This window comes from Scyliorhinus torazame, chromosome 2 (genome assembly GCF_047496885.1).
Source record: "Scyliorhinus torazame isolate Kashiwa2021f chromosome 2, sScyTor2.1, whole genome shotgun sequence".
NCBI classification, from domain to species: domain Eukaryota; kingdom Metazoa; phylum Chordata; class Chondrichthyes; order Carcharhiniformes; family Scyliorhinidae; genus Scyliorhinus; species Scyliorhinus torazame.
Window position 1 is genome coordinate 330,574,658 of NC_092708.1, and position 11,987 is coordinate 330,586,644.

At 39.7% G+C, this 11,987-nt stretch overlaps 1 protein-coding gene across 4 annotated transcripts in view; it reads left to right on the forward strand.

The window, feature by feature from the left end:
* Positions 1-11,683, forward strand: part of LOC140401751 (SERTA domain-containing protein 2-like) — a 147,801-nt gene extending 136,118 nt beyond the window's left edge. For 3 of the 4 annotated variants that reach the window (XM_072489818.1, XM_072489817.1, XM_072489816.1), the window contains one exon: positions 9,231-11,683. In XM_072489818.1, coding sequence (XP_072345919.1) covers positions 9,235-10,077 — 843 coding nt within the window. In that variant the 5' untranslated portion in view covers positions 9,231-9,234 and the 3' untranslated portion in view covers positions 10,078-11,683. Of the gene's footprint in view, positions 1-1,311; positions 1,523-9,230 lie in introns of those variants that run through there. The other variant, XM_072489815.1, reaches the window with a different exon arrangement.
* Positions 11,684-11,987: the final 304 nt, after the last annotated feature.

Sequence of the window (11,987 nt, forward strand, 5' to 3'; positions counted from 1 at the left end):
TGGGCTGAATGGCCTCCTTCCACACTGTAGGGATTCTATGAATATCTGGGATACTGAAGCCAATTGTCGCATCCCCATTGCCACCTTGTCCAACTCAGTAGAAAGCCGAAACAAAGCTCAGACCCCTATTAGTTTGTATGACCTCTGTGATCTCCAACGCTTAGCATTTATTCTCTTTCTAAGATGGTACTGGCATATAAGTGGAACCGTTGTTGTAGGCACGTTTTTAGTAAATGCATCTTACTTTCGCCTTTGTTAAGAACTGATAGCGAATCTTTATGTACTCAATAATTGTAAACTTGCATTTTAATTTTTTTAAATATTGTACTAATTAATTATTTAAAATTGAACTTGGTTCCTTAATGTGTATCTGACGAGGTGTAATTTTCAACTTTGCCATCAAGGAAGTAACCTGGAAATAAATGAAAGTAGGGCATGTTTTACAACGGCTGGTGAGCCACTCATTAAACATTCTTCATTCTAATTGCATTAAAATGTGTTCAACTGTCTGAATTTAACCACAATCCCTTTAAAAATAAATATATAGAAACGCAAAGATTCCATTATCTGTTCAAAACTCTTCCATGTGGCCAGCAAAAATAATTTCTAGCTGAGTGTACATGGCCTTTCAATGCATTTGTTCAATTCATTTCTCCATTTATTGTTTTATAAACATATTTTTGCATAAGTTTCAGGTGTTAACAATTTAATGAAGGTACTGGCTTGGAATGGCTGCTGTGTCTGACTGACTGTAATTACCCATATATTAATTTTTCAACTAATATGTGGAGTTACTCTTGAATCATTGTATCTGACCCTGCTTGTTGATTCAACTCACCTGTTTGGATACTGTAGCTAATTCATTTAACCCAGTACCCCCCTCAACAATGTTTTTAAAAAAAAACGTTTACTGTTTAATGGCGATATACATGATTAAGACAGCAAAAAAACCAAGAACGTTTCTTTGTAATTCTCATTTAAAAACAGAAGCAACCGAACTGGGAGCCAGTTGTGAAATAAGTTTTTAGATATCCTGCATCTTTTTCGTGGGCTCTTTTATTTCAGTAATATTTGAGTAGTATCCAAGTGGATTGCAGTGCACATAATGCTTCAACAAACTGCTGTTAGCGGACATACGAGAGCGACTTGTCAGCATTTCTGGAATAGCACAGTTGGGGCCCTGTGTGTTTGTTGGGCAGTTCTCTGACTGTTCACCAAGCTGGAGATGGACACTACTGCAAGCCACAAAGCTCCACCTACTTTTTTCAAGCCCACTCCTTTCCACGGCAGCTTAGTCTTCTGCGTCATTGTGCTTGTGCAGTTGCTGTTTGTCAGCTGTCTGAAAAAAAAAGCAAGACAGCTGCATGGCAGTTTGTGCAAGTGAGAATTCTAGCCTGCACACACACAAGCTGGTTTGAAAAACCAACCGAGGACTAATTCATTTTTATTTGAAATGTTCAAAATGTACTGTCACACTAACTTCAAAGATTTGGAAATAAAAACTGTGGCACTTTGGAACAAGGTAAGATCTTATTGTGTAGCATTTGCACTAATTGTCAAAAATATCTCTTTCTTTGTTAGGTTGTTACTTTACTTGCAATAACATCATGGGGAGACCTCAAAAGAGACAGTAGTCCAAGCAAGGGTTAGTGCAAATTGTGTTATGGCTTCAAAAAGATTCAGTCAGACAGACTTCTTTGTTTACTGTACACCCCATGAATGTGAAGGCATACAGTAATCTAGGTAGAAATTGTTCTGTCTGGACATTATAAACAATTGATAATTACAAAAAAGAAAGGTGGTGCTTTTGTAGGAAGCAGCAGTATTGATTTAAACACTCTGATTTTAGTAAATATGCATATAGGCAGTAAAGAGTAAGCTCTAAGTATCAGTCATAAAAAAAGATCAAGTAGTATAGATGACCTAATTAGTGTTTGTCCTGATTGCTATGTACTGGGGAAATTATTTGTACCGTTATTACCACGTAAAGTTCAGTGTTACTGAATCTTGTTTTGTGATTAATTTGGAAAATGTGTAGAAAATCTGTGAAAGTATTCTGAGGCTCTTTTCAGCAAGTCCATTACCCAGTCTTTAAGTGCTTTGAATTCCAACATTTGTAACAGACATAATTAAATGGGCTTTTTGAGATTCCACCTAACCTGGTCTACAAAATGTCTCTTTCTTCTCCCCCCCCGCCCCTCCCCTTTAAAAAGCATATTTTAAAATATTTAAGTTAGGAAATTATAGTAAGCAATGTAGCTTCATCACTGCAGTGGTGAAAACGTGGGGAATTAAATAAACCAGGGATTTGGTAAACTCTCGCCTTGCTTCCTGTGTTCACTTTTTCCAGGTTTCTGATACAGTCGTCATGTGGCACACAGTCAACTTATCAACTTTTCAGAATTTGGCTAGTGATATGATTAGCGCAGGGGATTTGTTGAGGATCTAAATTTGCATTTCTCCAAATTATGCATCCTTTTTAAGACTACTTTATTTATTGGTCTGGAATCTGAATTTCAACATGCAGTTTGATCCTTTTCATTCAACGCAGTTGTCTGTTATCACTGGAGATGAGGCATTGCAACTTACCTAGAACTTGTTAATAAAGCTATAACACGCAAGTTTCTGTCATCTTGTGCCAAAACATATTAAGGTGTTTGTCAAATCATTTTTGCTATACTGATTGGTGGAGAACATGTAGTATGTTTGATGTCTACAGATTTGCTAGATAGGGGCTGGTTTGGCACAGTGGGCTAAACAGCTGGCTTGTAATGCAGAACAAGGCAGCAGCGTGGGTTCAATTCCTGTACCGGCCTCCCCGAACAGGCGCCGGAATGTGGCAACGAGGGGCTTTTCGCAGTACCTTCATTGAAGCCTACTTGTGACAATAAGTGATTATTATTATAGATAGTTTATTGATTAAATTGCAGGGCGTGGGTTAGCCCTGCTGCCTCACGGCGCCGAGGTCCCAGGTTCAATCCCGGCTCTGGGTCATTGTCCGTGTGGAGTTTGCACATTCTTTCCATGTTTGCGTGGGTTTCGCCCCCACAACCCAAAGATGTGCAGGGTAGGTGGATTGGTCCCGCTAAATTGCCCCTTAATTGGAAAAAAATTAATTGGGTACTCTAAATTTTTTTTTAAATTACAGGGCGGCATGGTGGCACAGTGGTTAGCGTTGCTGCCTCACAGCACCAGGAATCCAGGTTCAATTCCGGCCTCGGGTCATATGTGTCGAGTTTGTTCATTCTCCTAGTGTCTGCATGGGTTTCCTCCAGGTGCTCCGGTTTCCTCCCACAGTCCAAAGATGTGTGGGTTAGGTGGATGGCCAATGCTAAATTGTCCCTTAGTGTCCAGAGATGTGGTTGGATTATGGGATTACAGGGATAGGTAGTGGTGGACACTTGTAAATGGGCAGAGTGCTCATTTGAAGGGTCGGTGCAGACTCAATGTGCTGAATGTTCTCCTTCTGCACTGTAGGGATTCTATGATTCTATGAAAAAGGGTTGAGTTTTTTCTGTTGCAGGAAAGATGTTTGTAAAGCTTCCGCTTAAAAATTTTCAGCAAAAAGTGAGTCCAGGGGCAGCATGGTGGTGCAGTGGCTAGCGCCTAGGACCTGGGCACGAATCCCGGCCTCGGGTCACTGTCCGTGTGGAGTTTGCACATTCTCCCCGTGTCCGCGTGAGTTTCACCCCCACAACCCAAAGATGTGCAGGTTAGGTGGCTTGGCCATGCTAAATTGCCCCTTAATTGGAAAAAAGTATTTGGGTACTCTAAATATATTTTTAAAATCTTTAATAGTAGTGTATAGATACAGCATTGCAAGAAGAATCAGATGCTGGAAATACCTATTTTACTCTGGAGAAAAGGTACAAATTTCCTCTCTGATATAGAAATCGGTGGACAAATTCAGAAAAAAAAGCCATGAAACTCCAGAAATGTGTCTGAATATTGCTGGAAAAATCATAAATTGTGCACAACATATCTTATGTTTGAAAGCTTATGATTGAGAAGCTGTATCAAGTCGATGTCAAACTATTGGCTATCAATCACTCTTAAAGAACAGTTCCTTTAATCTGCGTCTTTCATGCGCTCTCAGTGAAGTGTGTGTATGTAGTGGTAGAGTTTCCACTAGATTGTGCTGAAATTTACAGTGCAATTCACTGCTAATTGGCCAAATCTGCACAAAAGCCTGTGTGAGTTTCTGCAATTTTCTGCATTAGTTTAAAAATATGGCGCTGGAAGCCAGCCCTGCCTATAAAATTGACCATACCCCCTCATTGAATTAATCTCAATGGTGAGTTCCTGTTAATTGAACCTACCTGTTTGCAGGAGTTCAGTGGTTTAAAAAAAATCAAACTTTTCTTTGAAGACTCGAGGCACCAAGGGGCATCTTTTTAAAAGCTTTGTAAATATTTTTCTTAACTTGCTAAGGGGCTGATTGCAGTATACCAATGAAACTAGTAAATGGTTCTGTCAAATTTCAGTCAGTTAAAATTGGGTGCTGGATTGGATACTCTGATTAAGAGTGTTTATTTTTTTGTGATGAAGCTATTTTCAGCTGTATCAATAAAACTGCACCTTAGTGTATCAAGGACATTTATTAACATTAAAGATTTCCATCCTAAAATGTAGCACAATTGCAATGCTTTAAGGAAAATTTTACGATGTACAAATGGGTTTAAGCAAAAGGTTTGGTTCAGAAAATTACCACAATTTTGAGCACAATTTGTGCGAGGTGCGAACTAGCAATATAGTTATCAGTTTCATTGTTTGCATTTTGCAACTTTTAAACTGCTGCCACAGCTATTTAGGATATGCCTTGGTCAGAGCACTTTCTTATTTAAAGGGTCACCTGAATTGCTTTAGTCACTTACCTGATTAAGAATGATGGATAAAAGATAGATCATTCAAGGCTTCTAAGCTGCGTGGATGTGCAACTGTGCAACAATCTGAAATGTACCATCCAAGGGACAAACAGGCCACACTCGGGCAGATATTCCTATGAGATGTGCACATTCCCGGCTGTGCGGCGATCTTAAAGGGATTAGGCAGTATAACGGGCTGTGCACAGTGAAAAAAAACAATGCTTCCAATGTAGTTCATGCATGGATGAAACCTTAATTCCAATTGTTTGATTAATGCAATGGGGATGAAAAATAGTGGCTTAACGATTCTCTAATATTTTAAACGGGAAACGAAGAAACTAAATTCACAATTGATACATTTGATTGGTCAAAACTCCTTTGAAGAGGTTGCTTGAGGTAACCTCCAGAGCTCTTTAGCCTACACAGAAAATGGAAGAAATAGAGAGTGTGGCCTGTACTCGAGGTTTATAAAATGAAGAATGATTCAATTTCCATGCCTCATAGCCTCAGTAGTGTTCTGCTGCCACATCATTTCAGAAACTAAACAGCATTAGATTCAGTTTTTCATTCAATCATATATTGTTGCATAAATATTGCATCGTGACAGTCTTGGTAATGACCAGATTGTCTATGTTTTGTTGATTAACATTAAGTTTTATTATTGTCGTGGACTATTTATTTATACACTTGCCATTGTGGTAGCATTGCAGTTTGATTACTGGACTAGTAATGGAGAAATCTGGGCTAATTATCTGGAAACATGAGTTCAAATCTCACAATGACAGCAGAGGAGTTTAAATTCACTTAATTAAAATAAATCTGGACTAGAAACTAATATCCATAATGATGACCATAGAACTATTGGGTTGTCGCACAAACCCACCTGGTTTACTGATGCCCTGATCTCACAATATGGTTTGTACTGTAAGGGTTAACATAAGTGGTATGGCACTGCTAAATCACGACCCTGAGGACCCAGGTTCGATCCCGGTCCCGGGTCACTGTCCAAGTGGAGTTTGCACATTCTCCCCGTGTCTGAGTGGGTCTCACCCCCACAACTCAAAGATGTGTAGGGTAGATGGTTTGGCTACGCTAAATTGCCCCTTAATTGGATTTTTTTTTAAAAGCTTAACTAGAATGATGTAGATGGTGATGTATCACTGACGTCAATCATCCATGTATTAGACTCTTTAGAGAGCAAGAGTGAGAGATTGGAACACACCATGCCTGGAGTTAATATGCCTGCTCTGTAATCTGTTTTGATGTAGTACTAATAAACCTGATTCAAGCAAGTGCCAGAGTATGACCACAATCTGTCTACGAGGTACATATCAGTAACCAATAACCACACCAAGACTCCAAAGATCACAGGGACCATCCAAAACATGGTACACTTAACTGCCTTCTGAAATGGTCAAATAAGCCACTCAGTTGAATTCGAGGGCTATTAGGGATTGGCCATAATATGCTCACCATGCCTGCATACTGCAAATGAATTTATGCACTACATAAAAATATACATCACTGTCAGAAACTAGACGTGCTATGGAAAAGCCTTGGAAGACGTCTACAAGAATGATTCCTACCTTAAAGATTTTTTCTACTCTGATAGGCTTAAGGGGCTGAGTTTATTTACTTTTTCAGCAGTGTAGATTTTGAGGCAATCTAAATGAGACGTTAATATTATGAAAAGATGAGATGACTCTCTATTTAATAGATTAGGGAGATTCTTACCCCCCAAAAATGGACAAGTATGGTTTAGCTGGTGGGGCAGTTAAAGTCTGAGAATTCTTTTAGCTGACTCCATCCCACCCATATCTGTCTTTCTGAGGTTGAAAAGCTGGCCGTTGACCAACCCTCTATAAGGAGACAGGAAAATGAAGCTGCAAGTCTCATAGTCATTCTACTTTTGGAATTTGACTGCTGTTGTCTGGGTTTCCTGAATGTCCGGCTGATGCTTTCATTGAAGCGTTGATTTGTTAGATCCAGGAAGTGAATGCTTTTGCACATACCTCCTAGATCCAGATGCCTCCATGATCGGGCACCCACCCTGGAACAGCTTTCGCTCAGACCTTTGATCCAAACATCAAGCCTCTGTGCCATTCTCACCTCCACCGTCTCACATCAGACCTCAAATCACCCTGCTCGCCTCTTAAGCTCATCCAATCAAAAGGTTTCTGGCCTTTTGATCCCCCACTATGAGGCTTCCAGCCTTCCTCCTCCTCAGACACTCAATGTCCCCCTCCGTCTCCAGCTGGGGTCTGCATCCTACCTGATCCACTTGCCACCATCTTCCCACCAGCGTGAACTGAATCCCCCACCTGCCTCCCAATCCTGAACTACAGACTCTCCACGACTTTCTGGTCAATCTTCTGCCTGCAGGCCAGGTAAGTAAACATGTTGCCCCATTAATCCCCTTTAACAGATCGAGGAGCAGCAGTGGACATGAGTGTAAACAACATAAAGGTAGGAATAGACTGGATATTAGGGAGTTCTTCTTTTCCTAGAGAGTAGTGAGCCTCTGGAATGCATTGCTGGTGGATGTGGTGGTTGCTGACTCCCTGTACACCTTCAAGAGTCAGATGGATCAACTCTTGACTGGGGTAATGATCGCTTCAAATCATGGGTAAATGCCTTCTGGAGAACAGATGGTTCGTAGAATCCCTACAGTGCAAAAGGAGGCTATCGGATCCACACCAACCCTCCAAAAGTGCACTCTACATGGACCCACTTCCCCACCCTATCCCCGTAATCCCGCGTATTGATCGTGGCCAATCCGGCTAATCTGCACGTCTTTGGGCCGTGGGAGGAAACCGGAGCACCCAGAGGAAACCCACGCAGGCACAGGGAGAACGTCTGTGCACAAACAGTCACACAAGGCCAGAACCGAACTCTGGTCCCTGACACTGTGAGGAAGCAGTGCTAACCATTGTGCCACCGTGCTGCCCATCCAAATGATCTCCTGGACCAGTTTTGATTGCCTGAGGAAGTAGGAGAGAAATTTCCCGGATTATTTTCCCCTTTATTGGCCCCGGTGTTTTCTGTTATTTGTTTTCTCCCAGGGCATTACATGTGGAGGGGTAAGAACCGTCTAGTTAGGATGTGTAGAGCAGGTTGTTTGGACGAGTTGGTCTTTATCTGGCCATCAATTTTGTATGTTGGTCACTTTTTCTGCTGGTGCTAAAATGGAAGTGCCACAAACAAACTCAAGTGCTCTCTCTTATGTTTCCTGTAATGATAAATTTCATTTCAAATAAAGTGGCACATTATGGTTTCTGGATCATAATAGTACCACTTCACTATGATCAATTCTTGTAATCTGCTCCTAGGAAAGGGTTAAAAAGACAAATTGTATACGGTAACATTATACAAGTCAGAACTAGTTCCTATTGTGGTCTGATGATTATAACTAAAGGAATATTGCATGTGACAGCAGGAATGTACCCAGATACTGCATACAGCTAGACTGCTAGTTGTCTTTGGATTGAAATCTTTCCCACATTCACTAAAGGGACTCAATGAAGGATCTTCTAAAGGAGTGCATTGAATCAGTTAACGTGCATTACAAACTAGTTCAACTTTCATGATAAAACTGCAAAAGACTAGAGTAGAGGTTTTCAATCCAGAGTGTCTGGCTCTTACGGACGCAAGGTCATCAAATTTCTGCTGTGTGATCCTATTTCTGTACTTTCTGACGTACTAGCATGTTCGTTTTGTTGTTGTTTACCAATGAGAACACCGATATCCTTTTAAGAAACTGGTGGTCCTGCGAAAGTCCGAGCATGCGTTCCCAGGAGTGATTTCCCAGTACAGTAAACTCTTGGCGGCACTGAATCTGACATAAGAAAATGATAAATCAACTGAATTTCTTTAAAAGGCAGTCATCTTCGAGTTATACTGGCTGTTTGAGCTTTGTGCATTTCGGACAGTTATCAATTAACTTCAACGGACAGAAGATTAACTGCAAATATGTCTCTGAATGTTTTGCATCAGCTCCTGTTGTGAGATGCTCATTGGTGGGAGTACAAACTTGCAAAGTGATTACTCCTAGTGCTTCGTTAACAGAGGAAGTTATTTTCTCAAATAAAAAAAACAAAAAATGCTGAAAATACTCAGCAGGTCTGGCAGCACCTGTGGAGATAGAAAGAGTTAATATTTCAGGTTTGTGACCTGAAAATTGCCCTAAATGTCATTAAACACCTGCAATGTTAATTGAAATAACAGTTTACTATTCATTGTCGAGCGTAATTTCTTCATAATTCTATAAAAAGAACCAGAATAATTGCACGCTTATTTAGAGACCACTTTAACTAAAATATAATGGCAGCAGTTACTCATTTCTTTTTCCCTTTTCTCTTCTCCCAGATTCATGTTGGCTAAAGGACTGAAGCGCAAGCTTAGTGATTACGAAGAAAATATGGCTGGTGTTCCTGGTGCCTTTGATTCCAACCCAGGGCTGCCGTATACTTTGCAGAGACAGTTAGTACTCAATATGTGCCTCATCAAATTGCAAAGCTGTAGGATGCTGGTAGAACCAAACTTGCATCGTTCTGTTCTCATAGCGAATACTGTGCGGCAGATCCAAGAGGAAATGAGACAAGAAAGCAGCCATGAAGGATCTAATATTTGCAATGGAACAAGTCCAATTCCAGACACATTCGCAGCATCTCAGGCAGGTATTGAATTAACTGGAACACCATCATCTGTTCAAAATAACTCTCTCGATCTGAATAGTTCTTCAGAATTTTCAGAAAGTCAGATTGAGAATTCTTTAGTGGTGGTTTCAGATGACGACATGTCATCTGCCATTTCATCAATCCTCAAGGACTTGGATTTTATGGAGGATATTAGCCCATCTCCTTGTCCAATATCTGCAGGCGAGGGTGACATTAGTACAGACATATCTTTGGGAGACAGGCCACACGAAATTAAGCCTGCAGAAACTGTGTTTGGATCGTTTGAAATCACAAATTCAACGAGTTACCTAACAGACCTTGCTTTTGATGACATATTTGAAGACATTGACACATCCATGTATGACTCCGATCTGTGCTTACTTCCATTGACACCTGCTAGATCAGCACCAGCTATTGTGGATGAAGTTTCAAAGCCCTTTCAGTTATGCAACTCTACATCTGTGAATGCCATTCAGATCTGCAGAGTAGATTTGAGTGACCTGGACCATATCATGGAGATTCTTGTCGGCTCCTAATTCAGCACTGGGTGCTCCAGCATTTTGGATGCTTGTCTTCCTGTTTATTTGAAACCACTTTATCTGTACCGTTAATGATTGGAACCGCCACTGTATAGCATCTTATAAATCTTGGAAGAATTTAAACAGTGTAATTTTCAACTTTTTAAAGGTTATAAACAAAAGACTACAGAAAGCAAGCAGATAATTACCACGTGAATCATGGCAAGGGAACTCTTTGCTAGTAATGACAACTTCTGGCTTGAGATCCCGAAATGTGACCTTAACCACTAAAGTTATTTTTTTTAATGGGATAAGCTTGCTTTTAAGAAAGTAAAGGACTGCTGCCGAACACTGAACATTAACTTAATCAACTAAAACATTCATAGAGACTAAACGGTATCTTGTGCTTCTGTTCATCTTTTGATAGTTACGGTTTGTTTCAGCATCCGTGTGGGAGGAACTAATTTTCCGGAGGACACTTCGATGAGTGGTTTTATTCTATTGACTGAAGCACATGGTGTGTTTTATTTCCTTGCAGAATGTTTTTATATGGTATTCTTGTACCAACAAAGGCACCTTTATCAAAAGGTTACAATGTTTTATATTACATTTAAACTATTTATTTTTTTAGAATTTTATACTCTAAATCTCTATGTTTGTTGTTTGTCTCGTTTGGTCTTTTAGTTCCAGTCTGACACTTTGCTGTTGGATTTGACTTACACTACCTCTCCCAAGATCTAACAATAAAGCATTGTTTTTTTTAAAAGAATGTGCTGTACGTGAGAAGATCCAGCTTCTGTTTTTTTAATTTAGGAAAAACGTTCATGGGGGAGTGGAATTTAATTTATCCAGAGCAAAGAGAGTATTTTTTTTCTTGTTAAATGTGAAGCTGTTGAGATAGATTTAAATATTTATAACGTAGACTAGTTTTATTCCAATTCTGTTTTGTAACTCCTCAGTCATCTGACAACGTATTGACTCATCATTGACTTGTTTATTTTGGGGTTTATTTTGAAATGAGTATTTATGTTAGACAAAATTATGCACATTCAAGAACTACATAATTCAGCTGTGTCAGAAGATTTCTTGTTTAGCTATTTAGTACTGTGACTGTAGATATTCTGACATCTGACCTGTAAACAAATGTATTGCCTTTTTATTTCAACTTATTTCCTGTGAGATTATCTGTCCAACTGCCCTAAACCATTCTGTTGATGAAAGACTACTACAAGGGAATGCATATGATGGTGGGACTGAGGAAATGCACATGAAAGCCTAACACAGATATCATTTGGTTTGGGAGCTCTTTAACAACATGTGGCAATTGTAATTATTTGGGTGGACCAGTTTTTGCAATTTGTACACTGAGATAGACACTCCAATGTAGTGTGAGACCAGCAACTATCACGAGAATTGAATGATGAGATGAAAATTTTTAACTTCAATGTTGCATCTTTCTTGCTTGAATTTATAGCTCTTTATGTTCTGAAATAATAATGTGAACTGATAAACTCATGAGTGGTCTTATTGTTGAATTCTGGAACTCATGGTGAGCGGAGAGATTATGTTTCATGATTGTGTAAAAACAACATTGAATTACATCATAAGATTTATGCTGATATCAGTATGTTCTGCAAATGTTGTCTCTTTCCTCCATTACACTGATACGTTGCGTTGCGTTTAGAAATGACACCAGCAACATGGAGGAGCTCCCCGGTCATTATAAAAACCTGTATTGTGAGCATATTTTTCAATATTCTACCTAGCTCCTAGCACCACAAAAACCCTACAGATTTAACCACATAATCTAATCTGACAGTTCACTCCAATACGGAGAGAGAGCTGAATTCTTGGGAGTTGCCAAATTTTCAGGTAAGATACTAAACTTCTGCCTTCTCTGGGATATTGCAGATTGAGTAAGATCAGAG